The sequence below is a fragment of the Callorhinchus milii genome, unplaced genomic scaffold, assembly GCF_018977255.1.
Source record: "Callorhinchus milii isolate IMCB2004 unplaced genomic scaffold, IMCB_Cmil_1.0 Scaffold23, whole genome shotgun sequence".
Classification (NCBI taxonomy): Eukaryota; Metazoa; Chordata; class Chondrichthyes; order Chimaeriformes; family Callorhinchidae; genus Callorhinchus; species Callorhinchus milii.
Window position 1 is genome coordinate 10403959 of NW_024704764.1, and position 25894 is coordinate 10429852.

At 42.1% G+C, this 25894-nt stretch overlaps 1 protein-coding gene across 1 annotated transcript; it reads left to right on the plus strand.

Annotated features, from left to right (window-relative positions):
• Positions 1-23427, plus strand: ace (angiotensin I converting enzyme (peptidyl-dipeptidase A) 1). Its single transcript, XM_007907340.2, has 25 exons — positions 1-242; positions 2874-3041; positions 5255-5354; positions 6161-6304; positions 7057-7248; positions 7481-7578; positions 7994-8166; positions 8456-8679; positions 9349-9493; positions 9584-9682; positions 9806-9928; positions 10236-10447; positions 10774-10910; positions 11194-11352; positions 11918-12005; positions 14879-15022; positions 15686-15877; positions 16979-17076; positions 17686-17855; positions 18306-18529; positions 19263-19407; positions 19851-19949; positions 20476-20598; positions 21123-21304; positions 22082-23427. Exons 1-25 carry the CDS (start codon positions 21-23, stop codon positions 22306-22308), a joined length of 3888 nt encoding a protein of 1295 aa, XP_007905531.1. The 5' UTR covers positions 1-20; the 3' UTR covers positions 22309-23427.
• The last annotated feature ends 2467 nt before the right edge of the window (positions 23428-25894 follow it).

Sequence of the window (25894 nt, forward strand, 5' to 3'; positions counted from 1 at the left end):
AAGAGAGCTGACATCAGAACATGCAAGTCAAAATGCCTTGGTTTCTGCCACTGCTGCTTATTGTAGGGAACGCATGTGCCCTGGAGGACAAATACAAACCTGGCAACTACACCAAGGATGAAGCGGGTGCTTTGTTATTTGTGGCTGATTACAACACAACAGCAGAGAGCATTTATTTCAAGAGTGTTTCAGCCAGCTGGAATTACAACACCAATCTGACCAAATATAACCAGCAGAAACAGGTACCTGCTTTCTCTTTTGTATTTGCACGTTGAGGTTGCGGATCCACACTCAGGCAATCTGACAGCAGTGTTAGTCAGTAGCACACAGGTGCTCCTGAAACACGCCAGCATATTTACACACAGGGTCATATTGGTCAGGTCACTGCTGTAACTCATTACCTTACAATGGCCGAATCAAATATGTACAAACAGACTCAAGCAAAGAGATGGAAATCTACTTAAGATGTTACACATAAATGTTAAGTTGCGAACAGTGAAGCTGAACACTCAGTGCTTTCGAACAATATCTAGACTGCTTCATGCAGTTCACTGGCACAATGGAAGCCAGGACAGCACTCCCTTGGTTTGGCTCATGCACAATGTTACTGGTGCACAATTCATTTAACTACTTCATTACCAGTCACTCGAGTATTAACTTTCAAAGCTCAGGACCAGGTTTATCTGCGAATGTTATTAGGGTGAAGCACCATTATAGTATGAACAAAAGCCACTGCTGAGACATGTCATCACTCTGACCGATTTAAGATCAGGTGCCGGTCGGTATTTGAAACACCTGTACCACGTCTCAGCTCTGTCCTGAACTGCTATTGAGCCACACAACTGATTAATCTGTTCAGAAGGACTTCTCTGGCAAGATCCACAAAATGTACAATCAAACCACTTACACCTCGATGACGTAATAAGGTGCTATATCAAGTACAAGCATTGTTATATATGATATTATTAATATAATTCAGAGCTCTCTGCAAGCTGGTACTTTTGTGTAAGGTTTTGTGTGAGATGCTTTGCGTCCTCTGCAGCTCAGGACAAGTGAGATGGAGATGTATTCTCAGCTCCTGGCTCTGTCATTGCCTTATCCACAGCACAGGCTATTCAGTTGGTTGTTCAGAAATGCTAGCTACAAATATAACTTCCTAGATTCTGCTGCAAATTTAGCTAGAGTGTATATATCACTTACATGAAGCTAATTGTAAACTCTCTCTTTGTCTCGACACCATTTGTTAAAAACCCGGAGACGAGGGATATTACAAACATAAACTGTTGAGATGAGAAGCTGCTATGACATCTGATCAACTGCAACAAATTGTATTTACACAGCACCTTTCACATCACAGTCAGGGATCAACACCTGAGCTGGTGGTTGGGATCAGCAGGGTTGGAGGGTGGGGAGGGTAAGGTTAGAAGGATGACTGAAGGCACGGTCTTGAGCTGGGTCTTGAAGGAGTCAAGAGAGGGCACGAGGCGGAGGGACTGTGGGATGGCTGAAGGCCCACCCACCAATGGTGGGGCAGGTAAGGTGGGGACATGAAGCAGGCCAGAGCCTGCTTAGCAGAGGGAGCGGACAGGTTGGGGGGGGTAGGAGTTCACAGAGGAGGGCTTTGGATCTTGACCAGGATCTTGAATTGTATCCTGAGTAGAGGCGGGTGAGGTTGGGAGTGATAGGGTTGCAGAGCCTGGTGCGAGAGATGACACAAGCTGCAGAGTTCTGGATGATCTGCAGTCTGTGGAGGGAGAAGTTGGGGAGGCCGACAAGCAGAGAGTTTGTATAGTCAAGCCTAGATGTGATGAATGCATTGATTTGAATCTTGGCAGCCTGGAATGAGAAACAGTAGCAGAACCGGGCAATATTGTGGAGGTAGGGAAAGGTGGAGCGGGTCATGGCACGGATGTAGGGAATGAAGGATAGTTGAAGGTCAAACAGGACCCCGAGGTTCTGTATTGTCTCCGTGAGGTGTAGAGTGCATCCATGAAGGGTGATGCTGTCAGTGCCCGAGGTATGGAGGCACACATAGGAGACAAGCAGGAGGGCCTCGGTCTTGTTGACATTCAACTGGAGGAAGTTTGTTCTCATCCAGGACTTGATGTCTGACAGGCAGTCTGTCCTCAAAGTGGTCCTGGAATCGAGATTGGAAATGGTGAGGTAGAGCTGTGTATCATCTACATACATGTGGAAATTGATCCCATGTCTATGGATCGTGTCACCAAGAGGGAGCATGTAAATGTTGAAAAGGAGGGGAACAAGGACAGAGCCCTGAGGGACGCCACACATGGCGGTGCAGGGGCTGGAGGAAAAGCCATTAGTTGAGACAAAGTGGAGATGGTGGGAAAGCTAGGATTTGAACCAGGCAAGGGCAGGTCCATGAAGGTTGAGCTGATTTGTATGCGAATGCTCATTCCTTTCAAATGGCTCCAGTCAGCATTCATGCACTTAATTAAACAGTGAGTGAATCAACGGTTGAAACTATTAAGAAACCTCTATGATTCTTGACGAGAGCAGTAACACTTTTAAATGCACCCTCTCCTGGTTAAGGCAGCTTCGGGTCAGATTTGAACAAGCAGACAACATGGTTGAATTGATGAACATCAGATGCCTGCGATCAAATCACCATGTACATATCACAGCGAACTGTACATCCTGGATATATTATATTGAAAAAACACACATAGGCCTTTGAGTACTCAACATTTCATTCATCACACAGTACGTTCCTTTGTCTAACTACAGCAGATGAATGTTTTCAGATATGTAATTGTAATATAGCAAATTAGATTGGAGTTGATGATTGAGTAGAGTGAAGTAGACAAAGCCAATCGTCAGCAGAGACTCATCTTTTGTTTTCTTACTCCTAGATCAATGCCTCGCTAGTTGAGCAAGAGTTTACGGAAGCCTGGGCCAAGAAAGCCAAGGAATTGTTTGACGACATAAGTAAGAACTTCAATGATACAGAGCTGAAGAAAATACTGAGAGAGATTCGAATCCTAGGCCCTGCAAATCTTGACCCACAAAAGAGAGAGAAGGTACATCCTTTTACCAGCACTGCAAACTGCTCCTGGTTTCAACACTTCCTCAGCACTGCATTGGAGTGTCATCTTGGTCTCTGATTCCAAGACCCAACGTGGGGCTTGAATCCAAAACTTTCTGATTCAGAGGCGAGAGCCGTACTACTGCACCAGACTGGCACAGTAAATAGATAAGGATACTGGGAGCTTAATCATCAGTTATTACATTGTATTTACGTTTGAAGCAAAATTTCAGGGAAATAGAACTAGGAAGGAACAGATGGCAACAAAGGATGGGAAATGTTCCAATTAAATTAAATAGAATTTTTCGGTAACGTAGAGGGTGCATAAAGGTAGTGCAGTTGATGTTGTTTATATGGACTTTCAAAAGGCATTTGACAAAGTGCCACATGAAAGACTTGTAAGAAAGATAGAAGCCCATGGTATAAAAGGGACAGTGGCAGTGGATCCAGAACGGTTCGGGAGACAGAAAGCAGAGAGTTGTGGTGAATGGCTGCTTTTCTGACTGGAGGGAAGTGTACAGTGGTGTCCCCCAGGGATCGGTAATAGGACCACTGCTCTTCTTAATATACATAAATGATCTGAACTTGGGTACAGTAAGCACCATTTCCAAGTTGGCGGACGACACAAAGTTAGGGAGGGGGTAAACAGTGAGAAGGATAGGAGCCAATTGCAGGAAGACATAGACAGATGGTAAAATGGGCGACACATAGCAGATGAGTTTCAATGTGGAGAAATGCAAGGTAATGGATTTTGGTAGAAAGAATGAGGGGAGGCAATATAGGCGGTAATACAATCTTAAGGGGGGTGAAAGAACAGAGAGACCTGGGGGTTCAGGTACATGAATCCTTGAAGGTGTCAGGACAGGTAGATAAGGCTGTAAAAAGGGCATATGGGATACTGGGCTTTATAATAGGGCCATAGAGTATAAGAGTCAGGAGGTTATGATTGACCTATATAAAACACTGGTTAGGCCTCAGTTAGAATACTGTGCCCAGTTCTGGGCACCACACTATAGGAAGGATGTTAAGGCATTGGAAAGGGTGCAGAGGAGATTTACAAGAATGGTACCAGGAATGAGGGACCGTGATGATGAGGAAAGGCTGGAGAGGCCGGGATTATTCTCATTGGAGCAGAGAAGGTTTCGAGGAGACCTGATAGAGGTCTTCAAAATCTTGAGGGGATTTGATAGTTAGAAAGGGAAAAACTGTTTCCACTGGTGGGTGTGTCGGTGACTCGAAGCCACAGATTCAAAATAGTATCTAAAAGAAGCAGAGGGGAGGTGAGAAGAAAGTTTTTCATGCAGTGAGTTGTTCGAATCTGGAATGCATTGTGAAAGAGTGGTCGAGGCTGATTTGATAACAACTTTCAAAAACACGATGGATGGGTATTTGAGGAGGATGAGTTTGCGGGTTATGGGGAAAGGACTGGGGAGTGGGATTGACATTATATTGCTCTTTTCAAAGAGTCGGCACAAACTCGATGGGTCGAATGGCCTCTTTTTGTGCTGTACGATTCTATGATTCTATGAAAGTGAAAGCGAGTTCAGTTTAAAACTATTATTTGCAACAGGTTTATTAGAATAGGGTTGACAGAAATTACATTTCTAACATGAGTCTTATTGCAAAGTCCCTCCGACCACACAGTCCCTCCTGCTCCTACTGGTGTCGGTCTGGCTCCATCATACAGTAGCACCTCTTTACATTGTGAAGCTCTGAGATATATCTCAGTGATGTGAAAGGGGCTACATCAAATTCAAGGATTATTATTATTATTCCTCCTATGGTACGTCCCCACCTATAGCACTATCCATCTTAAGACAGCAGTACAGTGCTATGCCTACAGCCTACAGCATGGCCTCTCCACTGCACACACCTACGACAGCCGTGTCCTGGTTCCTCATATGACATCCACAATTTGTGCTGCCATAAAGCCTGGTTCTCATAGTTAGCTTCCTGCCAATAAGGGCTTGTTCTGTATCAGAGTTCGGATAGATTTCAGTTATACTCCTTAGAGCTGAGAATTTTAAAATAATAATAATCCTTGCATAAAAGGTTGTCTGACTGAGATATTGTTATAAAATAGAATTGAGAAGAGAATTGACAAACTAGTTAATGGATGACATCCCTTTGATAGAGGAATCCAAAGTTACTGACAGAATCTTCCTATCAGATATGTGAAGAACGCCACTAACCTATTGTCCATTTCAGTACAACACCATCCTGACTGAAATGGATAATATCTATTCCACAGCGAAGGTGTGTCCCCCAAGCCAAGAGAATATCACTAAGTGCTGGTCGCTTGAACCGGGTATGTTGCTGTTAAATATGCTAATACATGTTTACTCCTAACCCCCTACCATCCTGCTCGCTCCCTCCGCTCAGCGGGCTCCGGTCTGCTTCATGTCCCCCACTTCGCTCGCCCCACCATTGGTAGGCAGGTCTTCTGCCATTCTGACCCACCCTCTGGAATTCCATCCCGCAGTCCCTCCTCCTCGCCCACTCCCTCGCCTCCTTCAAGACCCGTCTCAAGACCCTTCTCTTTGATCATGCTTTCGATCACCCCACATCCCCCCCGTTCTCCACCCTATGTTACACTGATTACTAAAGTATCCATTATAAAAACATAGAAAATTATCTCTAATTTTAGTAATCAGCAAACGACAAATCCCCAAATTGTGTGGAGGTTTCAATCTAGATGCTTTAGTATTGATGATTGTTGACATGGCTCTGGGACGTTACCTTGCGTATATAAATACAAGTTGTTGTTGTTGTGTTTGTTAGCAAGAAGCTGACTCTAAGCTACGACAGCACCCTACTCCACACTGAACTTGCCACAACATGACTCCATTACATTGCATATAGAAACACATGTTATCACTACACATACATAGGACCTACAGAACCAAAACTAGTCTGTGCTGCAATTCAATTTATACTCCAGATGCACCTCCATTCATCCTAATACCCCCACCATTTCTAAACTCTGCCCATGCCCCTCCATTCCCTTCTCTCTCATCTAAGCCTGACTGAACCCACCACAGCACACAACCACAAACTGAATAAGTACAAGGAATGGCCTTGAGCAGACACCTGATGGCCTCTTTATGGTTTCAGATCTCGTGCAACTTTTGGCAAAATCCAAAAGCTACCAGAAGCTGCTGTATGCCTGGGAAGGCTGGCACAACTCCGCAGGAATACCTCAGAGAGAGAAGTACACAGAGTTTGTTGACATGAGCAATGAAGCCACTCGTTTGGATGGTAAGGACGTTATCAATATCAAAATGCATAAAGGGAGGAGGTGAACAACCTAGTCTGATTCGTGCCTAGAATTTGGCCGATGTCGAAAATGAACCTTGAAAGTTGTAGAGCAATAGGATCAATTACTGTAAAGTAAACATTTACTGTAAAGAGCAATCTTTTTCAGCTAATATAGTTCCAAGACTTATCACTTCCTTCTACGCAATCTGAAATATTTCATAATGGGCAGCACCTTGGGATGTTCTCCCGACGTGAAAGGAGCTATACAAATGTAATTTTGTATTGTATGAGAGAATCAGGCCTGAAGCAATTTGTCAGCTCCCTGTCCAATCTATCGGGTGGAACTATCTTTTCATAACAGATTACAGATTCAGGGTCTGCCCTCAGTATTGCCACCAAAACAGCTTTAACAGAATCTGCACGGGACACATTTGGCTACTTGCCAAATTCTATATTTATGGTTCTTCAAATTACTTTGTGTCAAGAGTTTACAGATTTACCAAAATATTTCAACCAAATAGTACATAATAATCCCTCCAAAAAAAACAATAATAAATTGGTCATTTTCAATCTATGACTGTTTGTGGGACATTGCTGTGCGCAATTGGCTGCTGCATTCGCCCACAAATATACAGTCAATTTACTTTACAGTATATTCCGTGAAGCGCTTTGGGACGTCGAGAAGACGTGAAAAGCGCTATATCAAATGCAAGGATTATTATTATTACATAGTAAATCTTATTTGTTGACAGGGTTTGAGGATACTGGAGAGTACTGGAGATCATGGTATGAATCGCCAACATTTGAGGAAGATCTTGAATTCATCTACCACCAGTTGAAACCTCTCTACCTCAACCTCCATGCTTATGTGAGAAGAAAGTTATATCAAAGATATGGAGCCAAATATATCAATCTGAGAGGACCTATTCCTGCACATCTCCTGGGTAAAGATTGACAATATATTACTGTAATCTGAAGACTGATCCTTTTCAGGTGAAATAATGAACATTAGTTGGTACATAGGCTACAGATATGAGCAGTGTCTGCCAGTTAAATATAATTAGTTTATAACCTGGAGTTCCAATTAATTTATTGATCTGTAGTGGATTGTGTTTAGAAGTGTGTTATCTTCTTACTGTTGTCAATAAACTGCAAACTGATCTGTCCCATATTCAGGTAATATGTGGGCACAGCAGTGGAATAATATCTATGAAATGATGATCCCATTCCCAGACAAAGACAACATTGATGTTACTGATGCAATGGTTCAGCAAGTAAGTGGTTTGTCTTGGTTGGTTTCATACACAAGCGATGCTCCTGCACAGCCAATAGCAGTGTTATTCAGGAGGCAGTTTGCACTGTTGGCAGCATTTTCACCAGTGAGTGAGACAGATGTGAGTGAAGTAGTCTAGGTTGCCTCACCAGTGCAGAGCCATTGGACTAGTCACCCTTCTGTTGAGATGATCAATCATGACCACATCTGCTTGACTTTTAAAATATATAATTTGATAAGATAGTATCTTCCAGGTTACCTGTCTGTTAAAGTGGCCTCAATTCTTACTTGGTTATAAACTGGTCTGTACACGGTTTGTCAGTTGTTAGCCAGGTTACTGGAGAGGCTTTTTCTCTCTAATAATCATTATGCCCAGCTGTATATGTATATCTAAATTCGCCCGAAATTACTTGCAGAATTGGAACGCCACCCGTATGTTCAGAGTTGCTGAGGATTTCTTCAAATCATTGAATCTTACTGAGATGCCCAAGGAGTTCTGGGATGAATCAATGCTGGAAAAGCCAAATGATGGCCGCGAGGTGGTGTGCCACGCTTCAGCCTGGGATTTTCTGAACCGCAAGGCTTTCAGGTCAGTGCACTTGCCTCAATTTGAAGAACAACCTAATTCCACAGTTTTTATAGTGTGCAATGTAAGAGGTCCTTCAAGGGCATTACTATAGGGCAGGCCTCAAACAAACTTAGATTGCTGTGACATTGTGTAATGCTACTGTACTCAGAAATCCAGACCATTGGTCACAAATATTTGTTAGCATTCACTGGTTTCTGCTGGGACCGACCACAGAGTGGGTTGTGAGACACGAAGGTTAAGCTGAGAAACTAATAAAATGAGTTGCTCAACTGTTTTATTCTCTTTTCAGAATCAAACAATGTACAACAGTCACAATGGAGCAACTCTTCACCGTTCATCACGAGATGGGTCACATCCAGTACTATCTGCAGTACAAAGACCAGCCCGTCACATTTAGAGCTGGAGCCAATCCAGGTTTCCATGAAGCAATTGGGGATGTAATGTCACTCTCAGTGTCAACACCAAAGCACCTGGAGAAGATTGGGCTGCTGCAAACAGTCTCAGACGGACACGGTAAGATCTTGAAACAAACACATTTAAATTACATTTTGGGCTGTTTTCGAAATGTTGTATGAAATGCTGCAGTACTACCCCAGTACAAGTTATTCTGCAATTCTTCTGCAGGAGTGTTAACCAGCAACACCGCTTTTTGAATAATGTTGTGGGGTCTTTAATATCCGAGTCTCATCCAAAGGACGGCACCTCTGGCAACAAAACACCTCCTAGCATTGTCCTGAAGCTAAATCCCTGACTGTCCAGCGACTTGGGATGTCCTCCAGACATGAAAGGCGCTTTACAAATGTAATTTCTTGTTGTTGTAACCAACTGAGAGGCTGGACTTTCAAGCCTCCAGTCATGCTACACTTGAGCAGCCAACAGTACTTTGGTTTAAAATGTTAAATTGCTGCTTCCCAAGCACTATATTGTAATATCAGCCTAGTCTGTTAACTCACTGTCTCACATGGGCTTGGAATCTTAGATATACTTAAGCTGTGTGAGGGTTGTGGACACAAATTGCGAACAATGCTTCTGATAATTTATTAGAGATCTTTGAGGGTGGTATCAGAGTTTTGAAAGTCTTTAATTATCATTTTCAGCGGTAATGATATTAGAAACACAGATGTTAGAAGGGAAACTCTCAGCTTTCGTTTGTATCAAAAAAATCAATGTGTTTTCTGACAGAGGCTGAAATCAATTATCTTCTGAAGATGGCTCTAGAAAAAATTGCCTTCCTTCCCTTTGGCTATTTGATAGACCAGTGGAGGTGGGGAGTGTTCAGTGGACGCATCTCTCCATTGCATTACAACTACGAATGGTGGTACCTGAGGTAAAGCTAAAACAGGATAGCAGAAATTGTGTAATGGTAGCCAGATGTGATAGGGTATGTTCTAATGTATCATTGTTGATTATTTTTTAGGACAAAATACCAAGGAATATGCCCACCAATTTCTAGGAATGAAACACATTTTGATGCTGGTGCCAAGTATCACGTCCCAGGAAACACACCTTACATCAGGTAGAAGAAAAAGACCTTCAGAGGAATTGAGAATAGTTGAACACTCAGATGTCTCTTGTACAGAGCTAGTTATTTCCAGAATCTCTTTCGTAAACTCTCAAATTTCTGTCCTTTCTTTTTCAGATATTTTGTGAGTTGTATTCTGCAATTCCAGTTTCATAAAGCTCTGTGCAATGCTTCAAACCATACTGGAGCTCTACATACATGTGATATCTATAAATCCACGGTCGCTGGTGAGAAGCTCAGGTAGGGTCTGGCTCTAGTAACAGGCACCGAAGGGATGCAGTGCATCACATGATAACCCAAGCATTCTGTCACTGAATATTATTGCCAGTGCAGACTCAATGAGCCAAATGGTCTCCTTCTGTGCTGTAAATTTTATGGTTTTCTGATTACTATGAGGGCAGATTTGTGCTCAGAAATGGGTTCTGCTTGGAGAACCCAGGTACTGTCTCAGAATACTAATAGAAGACATGGATAAAGCAGTCTCAAGGGTCCTATATGTACTGTACAGTCTCCGCAATTTAAGATCTCAACACTGGCTTTTTTTCAGACAAGCACTGAGGGCTGGCTCTTCCAGATCTTGGGAGGAGATTCTTAAGGAAGTGACAGGTGATGGGAAGATGGATGCCTCTGCTCTACTTGAATATTTTCAGCCAGTCACTACATGGCTTGAAAAACAGAATGTGTTAAATAATGACGTGCTTGGGTGGCCTGATTTCGATTGGCGCCCACAAGTCCCTGATGGGTATCCAAATGGCATTGGTAAGTTCCAAATAAATGGGGAAGGGGGGGGTTCTGGTATTGGAATTGTAATGAAAAACAGGGGACGATACCCCTCATTTCCAGAAAAGTCCCAGGTTGCACTTACAATACCTGACATTGTGTTTGAACCCACAAACTTCTGACCCAGGGGCAAAAGTATCACCAACCAAACTAAACTGCCAACTTGTTATGAGCAGCCAATCCAAAATAATTACTAGCAGTTGGATTCACAGTCAAAAGCTGTACTAATTCATTGTAAAGGATCTGAGCAACAGGAGATAAATGGCTATTGTCCCGCATTGTCGTGTAGTGGTATTTTCTTCCAGAGAAGAACACGGATGAAACTGAGGCAGAAGATTTTATAAAGAAATACAACATGACGGCGGAGAAGGTGTGGAACGATTATACAGTGGCATCGTGGGCCTACAACACCAACATCACTGAGCACAACAAACAGGTCATGGTATGTACGTAACATGTGTACAATTCTTTACTAATACCCCCGCGAGTGTGTGCAGAAGAGAGATTCTCTCTAGCAGTGTGTTTATATGTGGGATCCCCTCCCCCACACACACATTGAGATTCATTCCCAAAAGTGTGAAAGAAGCCCCAACTAATATACACACACACACACACATTGTGTATAAGATTCTCGTAAGCAATTTGCGTGAAAGAGGCTTGGCAGTGTGACTGCATGTTGCCGCTCACCCTATGCAGGGTCTCTAATCAAACTGTTCTGTTGTAAGATGGACAAAAATCTGAAAATGGCTAATCACTCAGTGGAGTACGGCCTGCAAGCTCGCCAGTTTGACTCCACAAATTTCCAGAATGAAGCAACTAAACGGATCCTGAACAAGCTGAGCGACATTCAGCAGGCAGCTCTTCCAGAACCAGAATTGATAGAGGTAATAGGCTCGTCCATCACACTGTACACCGAGGAAGTGGGAGGTCAGACGCTACTCTGGGAGATCAGAGGATATCACACAGGCCTTAACATTCAAATAGATAATCATTTGAAGAAGTACAATATAAAAGTGTAGAGGGAAAAAGAGCAGGAAATAAGAATTAGAACAATTAATAATAATAAAATTCCTTGCGTTTGGTATAGCGCCTTTCACGTCACGATGTTCCAAAGCACTTCATGGGTTATACTATAAAGTGGAGTGACTGTTTTGTATGGGCGAACGTGGCAGCCAATTTTGCACACAGCAATGTCCCACAAACAGCCATGGAGAATGACCAATTTTATATGGGGATTATTGGCCGCTGGGAGAAATTCTCTTCTCTTTTCAAACAATTACCTTCCCCTGCCCCAGCGGTGCCTGTTATAACTAAACTCTGTGAAGATTATGATTATAATAATAATCATTACAGTTGAAATAGCTTTGTGTGTGACACTGTTTTAGTGGTATTAAGTACAATCTGAAGTTAGGTTTAAATTTTTTTAACAGATTTGCTTTCCATTTCCAGTATAACAATATTCTATCTGACATGGAAACCACCTACAGTGTTGCCAAAGTGTGTCGAGCCAATGGGACATGTCACCCTCTGGACCCTGGTAAGCACAGCACAGCATCTGATAACCATCTGTCTCTTTGTCATCAGTGCCCTTAAAATCGAGGACCATCTCCAAACCCACCTGATACCCCTGGTACAACAACCTTCTCCGCCGTCAAAAAACCCAAACCCATCTGCTCGAGCGCAGATGGCGGAAAACTGGCCTGACAGTTCACCGCCAACTGTGGCTCGAGCATCTCCACAGCTATCGTCGTTCTTTGACACACGCAAAAACAGCTTCTACTCCAACATCATCTTGGAGGCTAAACTCATCTCTAAAATCCTTTTTTCCACCACCCACTACCTCCTCCGTGCCCCCCCTCAGGCCTCCTCAATCTTCGTATCAAATGCCAAGTGCTAGGAGGTCATGGACTTCTTTTCATCTAAAATACTTAACATTCGCCAGGCAGCCTCATCCACCTACCCCTACCCTTTGTCACCCACCACCACGCCCTCTCCGTCCCCCTCACCTTCCTCATCATCTGCTCCTACCACCACCCCCATTCTACATTCCTTCCTCCCCATCCTTCCCTCCTCCCTCACCCACCATCACCTCCATGAAACCCACCATCTGCTGCCTCGACCCCCTCCCCACCAACTTACTGGTCACCCAGCTCCCCCTCCGCTGCCCACTACTGGCTGACGTCATCAACCAGTCCCTCTCCTCCGGAGCAGTCCTGCCTCCCTCAAAACTGCTGTGATCACCCCCCTCCTGAAAAAACCCTCTCTAGATCCCTCAAACCCCAGCCATTACCGCCCTTTTTCTAACCTGCCCTTCCTCTCAAAAGTTCTAGAACGTGTTGTTGCAAACCAACTCTGCGCACACCTCTCCTCCCACTCCCTCTTCGAGCCCCTCCAGTCCGGTTTCCGCCCACAGTGCAGAGACTGCGCTTGTGAAAGTCACAACCAACATCCTCTCTATCTGTGACCAGGGCTCCCTCTGCCTCCTTGTCCTCCTGGACCTCTCCGCCGGTTCAACACAGTCGATCACGCCTTCCTCCTCCACCGCCTTTCCTCCGTCATCCACCTCAATGGGACCACACTCGCCTGGTTTGAATCCTACCGCACAAACTGCCAGCAGTACATCTGCACAAACGGCTTCTCCTCCTGCTCTCACCCGGTCACCTGCGGGTACCCCAAGGTTCCATCCTTGGCCCCCTCCTCTTTCTGATCTACATGCTCCCTCTTGGGGATGTCATCCGCAGACATGGGGTACACTTCCACATGTATGCAGACGGCACCCATCTCTATTTTTCCACCTCTCTTTGCGACCCCCAGTCCCCTGATGTTCTGTCAGCTGCCTGTCAGACCTCAGGGACTGGATGAGCGCAAATTTCCTTCAGCTGAACATTGACAAGACGGAAGCCATACTCTTTGGCTCTCGTCAACATCTAAAATCTCACAGCTCTCACCTCCTCCACGTATCCGACTTCCCCCTAAAACTCTCTGAACCCGTACTCAACCCCCAGGTTCGACCCCCAATTATCCTTCCTTCCACATATCTGGTCCCTCACCAGCACCGCTTTCTTCCACCTCCAACGCATCGCCCGTCTCCACCAATACCTCTCCCCAAAAGCTGCTGAAAGCCTGGTTCATGCCTTTGTGACCTCTCGGCTGGACTACTCCAATGCCCTCCTCGCCGGTCTCCCATCCACTACCATCCATAAAATCCAACTCATTCAGAACTCTGCCGCCCGCATTCTCACCCGCACGAAACTCCACTCCTCGATCTCCCCAGTCCTGGCCAGACTGCACTGATTGCCTATCCCAGAGAAGATCGATTTCAAGATCCTCACCCTTGTATTCAAATCCCTCCACTCCTCTGCACCCCCCGACCTCTCTGACCTCCTCTCTCCTCAAAACAGTACCATTGCCTTCATTCCTCCGGGTCTGGCCTTGTCCTCGTCCCCCGAGTCCTCCACTCCACCCTCGGCGGCCGTGCCTTCAGTCACTATGTCCCGAGGCTCTGGAACTGCATTCATCACTCCCTTCATCTCGCTCCCTCTCTTCCCATTTTCAGGTCTCTGCTGAAGACCTTTCTTTTCGACCGCGCCTTTGGTCACCTTCCCCCCCTCGCTCGGCCCCGGGATCCGTTACTGTAAAGTGCTCTGAGACGCCGTCCGGCGTGGAGGGCTCTATATAAATCCAAGTTGTTGTTGTTGAAGACCATTCCTCAGATCATTCCTCTAGTTACAGTGTTGCTGGAGCCATCCTTCTTTCTGCACAGTGTGCCTAAAACCATCCATTTCTCAACAAAATTACTGAGTTCATCCCTCTCTTGGTACAATGTAATCTAAGCCATCATCGACTGCAGTCACAAACTCTTGCAGAAAGCATATTACCTTGTGTAAGTACACGTTCACCTCAGGTCAAAGATAGGCAAGCAGATAGGATTGGTAGTTAGGTGACTTATGCAGTTCAATATAGAAGTCTATGAATGAAGTAGCACATTTTTAGAAGTAAGGTTAGAGAAAGGAAAGGTGCCTTAAAAAGATTTTAAATGAAATCAAAGAACATAGTACCTTTGCTTTCAGATATAGTCTTTAAATGTAGCAACACAGATAGATAAAGCCATAAAAATGGCAAATGAATTCTTAGGTTTTATATGTAGAAGTACAGAATACTAAAAGGAGATAATGTTGAACTTTTCAAGTCTTAGATAGGATACAGTTCTAGTATTTTCCACAGTTTTGGTCTTTCAATGTGGAAAAGCTATAAAGCAATTCAAAACATGCAGTGTACATTCGCTATAATGCTACCAATTGAGAAAAAATTATAACAAATCAATGAAGTTTTGAGCCCAAGGGAAGAAGACATTCTGGTAATCACAGATTGCTGTTTTGAGTCATTTTCTGAACTGTCAATCAATCACAGATCTGACGGAAATAATGGCATCCTCATCTAACTACAGTGAACTGCTGTTTGCCTGGAATGGGTGGAGAAATGTTTCTGGGAAGAAAATGAGGAACAACTTCAAGAGATACGTGGAACTCAGCAACAAGGCGGCACGATTAAATAGTAGGTACATGTGTGTAGGTCGATATGTCTCTTTCTCCATGATTCCAACATCCATGGCCCCTACAAGAGCCCACTGCTGTCCCTCAGTCTATGGCTTCTCCTCTGCATTAATTAGCAAAGTGACCATGGATGCATTGATGGCTTGTTTTTGTTTCCAACTGTGAGTAAACACGCCTCTGGAGCTATATACTGTATTTCTAATTGGTGCAGATCAAAAAATAATGCCTGACATCAGCAAGGCAGTAAAATCAAAAAGTTCTGAATTGTGTTACATCAGTACTTGCATTTGATCCAGTGCTTTATCATTCTTCAAATATTTCAAAGCAGTATATAAAATGAGTTACTTTGAAATGTAGTGACTGCTGCATAGGCCAATGTGGCAGCTATCTTATGCCGAGGCATCCCATACACAGCACGGAGATTAATAACAAAATTTAATATGTTTTTGTTGAATATAAACAATGGAAAAAATATTAGCACGAAACAGGAGAACAATCTCTGAATAATGTCATTGGATTATTTATATCCATTGGAATTATCAAACTGATTCTCCAGGTTCCATTTTTAGTTAATACGGCAGATCCACGGTGTCCCTTAACTTCTAATGCAAGAAAGATGGTTCTCCACCTAAAGTCACTAACTGGACTATTTCTCTTGGTACAGATCACGCAGATGCTGGAGCTTTCTGGAGGTCGCTGTATGATTCTGAAACATTTGAGGCAGATTTGGAGAGGATTTACAACCAGCTCCAGCCTCTATACTTGAATCTGCATGCTTATGTCCGACGTGGATTGTATCAGAAGTACGGAGATAAATACATCAACCTTAAGGGCCCAATACCAGCTCACTTATTAGGTATGTTTCAGCTCCTAGCTATACCTCATACCTTGAGGTATACAGTGTATAAGCAAAGTACTGTTAAGGTCGCACAGGACACTGATGAGGCTGCACTTGGGAGCATGATGTGCAATCTTGGGCACCTCATTACAGGAAGAACTGGAGAGACTAGAGAGGAATGCATTTGTGATATCAAGTGGAGAGTAACAAAGGTGAGGATGAGACTTTCAGTTGTTATGAGAATTGCAAATGCTATTGTTGAATTTAGTGTTGTGTGTAAAATAAATTTTGGTCTAATGAAGTGCGGAGTCAAAACCATGTGACAATAATGAAACCTTGAAGTCATACCAGGCAGCAAAACAGTAACTTTCGATACTAAGAATAGAATAGCTTATGCTCAGCCTTTTTGTGTGTGTTAAAGATTATCGACTGAAGTATTGAGTTATAAACCCAAGGACATTCTGGCAGCAAACAGTACAGATAGAAAAAGTAAGCAAGAAAAAGGCAACTGAGTGCCAGATGATCAGGCCCAACCCACTGTCCCTCCTTTGGTGCTAATCAGTTAAACTGTGGCCCGCCATCCCACCACTGTCCCAGGAAGAGAAGAGACAGGTCGTAATATGTTGTATATTTAAGAAGTTTTGCAAAGAAGCTAACAGTTAATGTGCATGCACGCTTAAGAAATGTATATAGAAGTAATAAAGATTAAAACTTGGTTTGTTTTGCCTCTGACTCCCTCTGTTCCCGAGTCTCACTGAACATCATAATCTAAATTGGGTTCAGTACCTTGTCCTGGACAAAATTAATAAAACACTACAATTGATGATCCAAATGAGACTCAGAACAAGGTGTAGAGACTGAATCAAATACATAAGTAAATCAGGTTTAGGAATATACACAACTATGAAACTTGACCTGGGAGTGTTCTATGTGACAATATAAAAAAAGCTTTATTCTATCCATCCCAGTGATGTATCTAACCTGGAAATGCTTCGTAAACTACTTAGTGCCTTTCCATCAGCTGATGGTGTGACAGCTTTCATTATCTTAGTGCTGAGATTTTCGTTTTTTCGTCTGGTCTCCAGCAACTACAGTAAATTTCACCTTCTACATTGACAGGAAACATGTGGGCCCAGTCGTGGAATAATATCTATGATCTGTTAACACCTTATCCTAACGTCTCTCATGTCGATGCTACTCCAGCAATGATTGCTCAGGTTAGTCTTTTTGGGAAGATAATTCAGCAGCAGAAAGGCGAGTGCAAGGAATTAAAGTAACATTACAATAATTTACATTTTCAAATATTGAAAAGATTTAGCTTCAAGGGAGAAACAGGAGGTAGTTGTAGTATCAGCCAGTAATCAGCAATGGAGAGATAGAAGCAGAAAAAGGAAATTGGAAATTGAAAGCCATGAGAGTCTTATCAGAAAGCCTGGTGGATATGTCATTTCTAATGTAAATACATGGCAGTTGTGAGTGGAGAAACTCATGGTGGGGGAAGGGGAGCAGAGGGTAAAATGACAATGCAGCAAAGCCTTCCTGCATATCGTCAGTCCCTAACGACAACACTCAGCCCTTCGTCCACATGCCTCCTGGTGGATGTACTGGAAAACTGTATGTCAGCCTGGGTCAGTTGGTGTGAGACAGGGAGACTTTGTGTCAGTCTGGCCAAATGTAAGTATTATTATTACTAAAGCAATATTTGAAGTGTTTATCAACAGACACAAATACACACACAGATATGGTGGTCTCTGGAAAGGGAAACAGTAGATTGTAGGTTACTCTAGTACGTCAGTACTAATATCCTAACTTGCTATTTCACTCAGGGTTGGACTCCCAAAAAGATGTTTGAAGAATCAGATAAGTTTTTTACATCTCTCGGGCTTATCCAAATGCCGAAGGAATTCTGGGATAAGTCGATGTTGATGAAACCTGAAGGCAGGGAGGTTGTCTGTCATGCTTCTGCCTGGGACTTTTATAACAGGAAAGATTTTAGGTAAGGGTTTGGAGTTGTCTTGTTTACCTACAGAAAAAGCTGGTCAAACTCGTCAGATTTGCATTGTTCAATTTTTACATCTGATCTTGGAAAGCTGTTTTGTAACATGATCACATTCTGGACATTTATTGCCACCACATGATACCACAACATGTCAACACCTGCACAGCTGTCAGATTAATGTCTGTTTGTCTGCTGTAGATTAATCTGATAACCCGTGTCCTCATTAGTATAACAGAAATATGCCAATTTAACTAATCTCAATCACAGTTAAAAATATCATCTATTAAATACACTTCAGAAAGTAATTTTTAGATAAGCATAAAGAGCGCATGTGAGGCTGGTCTGAATCCATTCCATTGTAAATCGTCCATTCAAAACACATGTATAGGATTCAGACTGAGATAAAACAGATTTGCAGACTGTTTAACTATTTATAACCAATCTCAGGATTAAGCAATGTACTGTGGTCAACATGGAAGATCTGGTCACTGTCCACCATGAAATGGGCCACGTTCAGTACTTCCTTCAGTACAAAGATCAGCCGGTCTCATTCCGAGATGGAGCAAACCCAGGATTCCACGAGGCAATTGGCGATGTTATGGCTCTTTCCGTTTCCACTCCAAAACATCTGCACACCATCGGCCTACTCAGTGAAGTAGAGGACAATATCGGTAAGTGCAAGGATTTCTTTGGATACAAACATGTCCTCCCGACATGAAAGGTGCTGTACAAATGTAATTTTGTTGTAGTTGTTGTTATGAACAAGGCCTGCAACTGAAGGGGAGTAAATTCAGAACAAATCTGCGGAAACACTACTTCCGTGAGAGAGTAGTAATCTAGGGAGACAGTGGAAGCAGAAAATGTCATTCGTTTCAAGAACAAATGAGATAGATTTCTGCTAGAAAATAATATCTCAGGATAGTGTATAGTTTGGGACACGACATGTCAAGCGACTGCCAGGATGGTGGAAGGTGAACTAGATGGACTTTAGTTTTCTTTCGCGTAGCAAAATCTTATGTTGGTAATTGCCACCTATAGATGTGTAAACCTGAAATATATATTTACATTGTGGCAGATGGTATATTGGCAGAATAAATAGAATACAATTTACATTTATATATTGTCTTTTATGTGGTGAGGATGTCCCAAAGCTCTTAACAATGGTGTATGGGCACCCGAGCTGGAGATGTGAGTTGAGTTTGTGAGTGAATTATGTAACTTGCTTTCTTTGAGATCAATGAATCCAGCCTAAGCAAGGCTTGTCACCAGCTCTGTGCATTTTCTGTACTTTTCCTCAATTGTTGTGATTGCTGGCAATAATTTTAAAAATGGGATATATTTAGGATTATCGCAATTTCTACCAACTAGATTCCAATAATTAATCTGAACATTTCTCATATTTAGAAATGGATATCAACTACCTGTTGAGCATTGCTCTGGAAAAAATTGCTTTCATTCCATTTGGATATCTGATGGATAAGTGGCGATGGAAGGTTTTTGATGGACAGATTAGTGAAAATGACTACAACCGAGAGTGGTGGAACCTCAGGTAAGAGGCAGGGACTGAAGTAATCCCAGCGAGGAGATGAGCTGATCACTAGTAAATAATGTTGAATATAGCTAAATGCATAGTATGGGCTATCAGAAGTTATAGAAGGAGGCACCTGTACTATCGTATGGCACTTGTCAAGGGCAAAAACATGAGGGAAATAAGTTAATTCTGCTGATGAGTTTCTATCCTTCAACATTATTTACTGACTTATACAATCAGCATATGTAAGTTATATAGTGTGTGTGCTTCTATGCATGTAAGAGAGGGAAGTATCACACTTGCCACAAGGTAATGGCAATGCTGTCTCTATGTTCCCAATGCCTCGTAGAGTTTAATACAATACTACACATTGAAATGTCATGCATATGGCAGATTAATGCAGAAAGGAGACAGAAGACAGTTTGCAAAGTTTGCTAACCCTGTACGCTTCCCTTCCACAGGTTAAATTATCAGGGATTGTGTCCTCCTGTTCCTCGTTCAGAGCAAGATTTCGATCCCGGGGCAAAATTCCATATTCCTTCAAACGTTCCCTATGTCAGGTATGTGTTTTGCGCATATTTTTAGTCTGCTTTGTTTGCATGTGAACCAGTGCATTCTGGAAATATACTTATTTTGAGAGTTATACTTTAACCCAACAATGACTGCTAATATGTTTCTCTGTTAAAATGTAAATAATATTTCATCTAAAGCATATTGCAAACAAAATAGATGTTGGCTCAAATTTTACAAAATGTTTACAGACAAAGTGAAGCATATGGCCTGGTCCAGTAATAGTGGTAGCACTGGTGTTTCCCAAACTCCAGATCAAAATCAAACTCCTTTATGATCACTATAAATCGTAGGATAATATAAACACCAGTAAGGAAGAGTTGAGCCAAACAACTCGTTTCTGTGGCATATCATTTTATGTTGTTGTGGTTGCCAACATTTTCAGACAAGCACCTCAGTAAATTTGGCTTAAGAGAGACCACATTCTCCCACTGATTTGGGATATTTGAAAGATCATATGATGTGATTTTGGGTCAGTATTATTGGGCCTTGATTCTGTGTCTTATTCTTTCTAAGGTATTTTGTGAGCTTCATCATCCAGTTCCAGTTCCATGAACGCCTTTGTGAAGTAGCAAACCAAACAGGTTCCCTGTTTAAGTGTGACATCTATAAGTCCAAGGAAGCTGGAAAATTAATTGCGTGAGTACAAGTTTCAGTCCTTCATATTTAGGAAGACCTTAACCCAATACCTTCAAGAGAAATATCTAGATTTAGTGTCCAGGGCATTACAATACAAATCTTCAATTTGACCATTCATTCTCAATTAAAAATAGGTGCAAATATAAACAGTATTTGAGATCATCTTCAATCAATAATGCCTTGGTATGTAGAAGAACATGTATCTTTTAATACCTTGTCACATCAAAACATCAAGTGTTTCTCAAGTAATTATTATCAAACAACATCCGACAAACATCCAGGCATTCATTCTTTATAGGTCACACCCTTTCTGTTCTACTCTCTGCATTTCTTCTGGAGCCAGGCAACTCCCTTACCTTTCAGTGAACACAGCAATACCTACATGAGTCAGATCAATGGTAGCCATAACATTTAATATGACTTATGTAAAGTATGAAAAAAAATCTGAATTCAATCCACACTGCGTATGCGTACACAAAAAGTATTATTATCAAACGCAAAGATTATTTTTATTTTTTTCTCAGGGATGTCATGAAGCTTGGTAGCAGCAAGCCCTGGTCTGAAGCCATGAAGTTAATAACAGGGAAGCCAGATATGTCTGCTGAGCCTCTACTGAAGTACTTCAAGCCACTGACAGACTGGCTTATTGAGAAGAACATCAAGAATGGAGAGACCCTGGGATGGCCTGAATACAATTGGACTCCAGGTTTGCAAAAGTGTTCAAGCTGTTACTGGGCAACGTGGTTATAACTAGGTGTTGCAATCCCGGAAATCCCGATCCCGGGATGCCGTATGATAATGGTGCTCCCAAAATCCCGGGATATATAAAAAAAATCCCAGGATTTGTGGATTGTATTAATAAATGTAAAAAAAAGCAGGAAAGTCATTTTCTGTCCATTGCAAGGATTATTATATATAGTTCATTTTTCACACGACAAGGGCCAACAAACAGCCACAACAAATTAATTTACCTGAAGGACTGTTGGCTTGAACCCACAACCTTCTGACCCAGGGATGAGAGTGTTGCTAACTCAGCAAGTTGATTGGTGCTGACTAAACCTGATTAGCTCATATTTTTCCATATTCATAAAAATGTCATCTTCTATTATACTTTAGTAATTTATCAACAAATAAAAATAACTGATCTTTGCATGGCTCAAGAAGGAACCTGAAGGTATCTATTGGAAGATATAAGAGGTATCCATCCCAAATATTCACATCTTGTGTGAAAACTGAAACAAAATACTTGCACTCTCTGTTTACACGTTTGGCACCATCATCTCTTAGAATCTCCACCTTGATTATTCTTTTAGTGCTGTGCATTATTCCCAAGGAGATGAGTGCATGGGGTGATAGTATGATGGCCAGGTTTACGCAGCTTTGTATGGCTTGTAGAGGAAAGAGGACTTGATGAGTCGCTTAGTATTTTCCATTCTCATTTTCCTTGTCATTAGAAGATTGACTTTTACACATTTCTTTCCAGCTCTAGGCTCAGACAATCTGCCAATTCCAACTTCAACACCAGAAGAGGCGAAAGATAAGGTGGATTTTCTGGGATTAACATTGGATCCCCAGCAGGCAAAAGCAGGACAGTGGATTCTGCTTTCAGTCGGTATTGCCCTAGTCTTTTTAGTTTTGTTTGTGGTAATGAAATTTCTTTCAAACAAAAGAAGCCCAAAAAAGTCAACATCTGAACTCGAACTAAAATAACATTTTAATATCAGGTTCAAACTCATTGACTATGCAAAAATAACAGCACCATCTATGTTGTACATATGATTTAAAATGTTTAATTAGTAATTTGGGTGGATATATGCTTTATTACAAAAATTTCATAAAATGTATCTGGTATAGAATATTGAAAACTTTTACAAACAGCTTGTCTTAAAGACATAATGCAATTGTTAAATATGAACATGTGATCATTATGTTACTGAGACTCCATGAGAATAAGTTGCTGTATAGAATAATGCTTATGGTCTGTGTGTTTATGTGCATTGATTAAGTCCTTTCCAAAAAACTGGAAAATATCTGCTTGAGTACAGGTATGGAAGATAAAGGGATAGGTGCAGACTGAGATGAACAAATACTCCATGGACGCAATGGTTTCTGAGCCACTGGGATCCTTTAGTTAACTTGTCAGCTACAGTGTGAGAGATACATCTCAGCAAGTGTGGTTACCTCATAAATGGACACTACATTCCTCGGTCTGCACTGACGATGATGTGTTGCCATCAGTGCATTGGTGACACTACTTTGGCACAGAAAATGTAAAAGTGTAGAATTCCTGGTTCCTAAAGAACTTTAATGGCGCATTTCCTGCTGCTGCTGCTATCATATCTGGAAACAATTGTCTCCCAAGCTCTTACAGATCACATTCACTGTACCTCAAAAAACAAATAGGAAACTATTCTTTTGCATAAAACAGGTAAACCTTCAGTGCTTTAAAGCACTTGCCAGACTGTAAGATGATCTCTGCTAAGCCTCTGCATTTGTTTTCTAGAATCTTATTGTATTTTTATGAGAAAATTTTAAATATGTTATTTCAGTAATCATCACACCAAATTAAAAATAGTTCTGAACAGAATGCTACTTCAAACTACAGAAATCTAGATCAGATCACATTGTTTTGGTCATATGTTTATACAATATCCATTCCACATCCTTGATAAAGAAAAACACAAGAGTTTGCTGCAGAACCACTGCATATCTTGTTATAGACACACTCCATGTTATCTGACGATTCACATAGGAAATGTTCAAGAGATCAATCTGTTAAATGAGCATATGGCTATGAAGGTGGAATAAAATGCATGCACAACATATAGATGCTCTGTGTCTGGAGACTTTATTCACCAGTTTGTCATGTGATGTGGCTAAAATGTGAATATCATTGTTTCTCTTTCATCAGGTTTTGATTGGGATAAAATTACTGACAGAGCATCAGGTGTGTGTAGTTGTGAAATTCTGCGGAGAACTGCACAATATTCCTGAAGCCGGAACCACTAGTGATGCTGGTGGTGATGGTGATGGTGCAGGTTGTTGTGGTGGGCGATGGGGCGGGTGGTGGGGTGGTTGAAGTGATGGTGATGGGATGGCTGGGGGGTGGCTGGGGTGATGGTGATGGGATGGGGGTTGGGTGGGGTGATGGTGATGGGATGGGTGGGGGGTGAGTGGGGTGATGGTGATGGGGGAGTGGGGTGTGATGGTGATGGGGCAGGTGGGGGGATGGAATGTGATGGTGGTGTCTGTGGCAGCTCCTCTTCAGCAGAGAAACGACACATCATTTGCTTCTGATGAAAGTGGTTTCTCAGCTGAAGAGAATAAGACATTAAGAAGTTTAGATGATTTTTTTATTGTCCACATAAATAGTGTAATAATAATAATAATTAGTTGGGGGGAATCAGGAGATGGACGGTCTGCTGAGGTTATTGATCTACTCGTTGGTTTATCTGGTCTTCACTTGTGTAGGACGGAGACATTTTCATCCCTGATTTCAGTCCATCAGCTTCACTTTCTTTCCTGTTGCTGGTGAGAGGAGCAGCATCTACGGGCTGGTATTTATAAAATGTTCCAGTTGCACTGAAGATGAATGTAAATAGTCCCAAAAGTGCAGCAAACAGAAAAAACTCTACTGCCTGTCACCAGAAATGGGGGAAAGATCAAATAATGAAGCAATTGGAACAGAATGTCAGCCCTCAACACAAAGCTACCTGAACATGCACAAATACTCCTTATACTGTGGGCCAGGCTCACAGACAATGCCTTCAACACTGGGTACCTCACACTGTGATGCTAGATAGATTACATAGATGGGAAGGAAAGAGGTCAAAGGATAAATTACAAGATTAAAGGATATCGAGAAAAGATCTGCCAAATTCTAATAAATAGCAGAACTGGCTCAATGAGCTGAATGGCTTTCTTCTGTTCAAATGACTGATACAACCCTGCTCCCTTCAGCACCACACAACTAATCACAGTCCTACCACCATATAGTTCTGCCCTGCAAAATGCAGCAAAACAGAGCTGACATTTCTCTACATGAAATGTCAAACTCACTTGCTGTGGAAAAACACGCATCACAGGATAGGAGAATATTGTGACAGAATAGAAGGAAGGAGCTTTACTCTGAATCAAATCTCAGCTCTGCCTCATCTCAGAATGCTTGTAGCACAGGGGCAGACTGGTCTAGATTACATACCTGATTATTTATTGGTGTTAACTCAGCCACAAGAACTACAATGAGATTGCCTAATCCATTAGTGAGTATCCAGGCTGCCATCACAACAGATCTCATAGAAGAGGGAGCCTGTAATAATAAATAATAATCAATGAACCGTAACAAACTGATAGAAAATTGTCTTGATCATCATTGAGAATATTCTTATTCAATAAACACTGCACGTATTGGCCACACCCCAATGCAAGACACCACAAAGTGGTGAGAGATCATTTGTAGATGCTTAGTAATGAGCATTCTGTACCCCCCCAACTACCCCAGCTAACTGAGGCTTCCCAAAGTCTTGTAATGTCTATACAATGAAATGCACCCATTCAAGACATTACCTGTGTGTAGGCCAAATGCAGGCCGGGTACTGCAAACAGGATCTCAGACATTGAGATTAGCAAGTACTGTGGAATCTGCCAAAGGACTGAAACTGTCCTTGGATGGACATCAGTGTTTATATGCATCGAAACCTGCAAAACAAAATGTAAAAATATTTGAGAAACTATATTTCGATCCTTAAAGACATTTTAAGGTTCTCAACAAAAATCAGTCTTCACTGATTCGTTTCAAGAGGACAAGCTGCTGTCACTTAGGACAGACTGGCTAATCAGAGTTTATAATAATCGTAGAATTTGATATAGTGCCTTATCAAGTTGAGACGTTGCAAAGCACTTCACAGTAAAGTGAATTGACTGTATATTTTGTGGGCAAAACAGGGCAGTAATTGTGCACAGCTATGTCCTACAAATAGTCATGAATTTTAAAAAAAGGATTATTACCTCTGGAAAGCGATCTGCCAATTGACTAACAACCAGGTTTTTACTTGTCTAAGGTTTCACTCTGGTCCGGGAATTAAACGCATGGCCTCTCACTTGCTAGGCGAGTGCTCTAACCAATATGCTACAGGACTCCACAACCTACGTATGACCCTTTGAGTCTTTGTGGCTTAGCAACACAAACTCAGATTCTCGGCCACTTTGTATAATTATTTGACACCAGCAAACAATGGCTGATCAATATCCCAGCAGTACTAGAGACTTTTCGTGAGTCCAGTGGAAAATATTAGCA

Bases quoted from the DNA above. Each gene is read 5' to 3' on its own strand.
- ace (XM_007907340.2), top strand. From the start codon at position 21: ATGCAAGTCAAAATGCCTTGGTTTCTGCCACTGCTGCTTATTGTAGGG. The intron at 3,042-5,254 runs GTACATCCTTTT...TGTCCATTTCAG, and splicing joins ACCCACAAAAGAGAGAGAAG to TACAACACCATCCTGACTGA. The intron at 9,683-9,805 runs GTAGAAGAAAAA...TTTCTTTTTCAG, and splicing joins GGAAACACACCTTACATCAG to ATATTTTGTGAGTTGTATTC.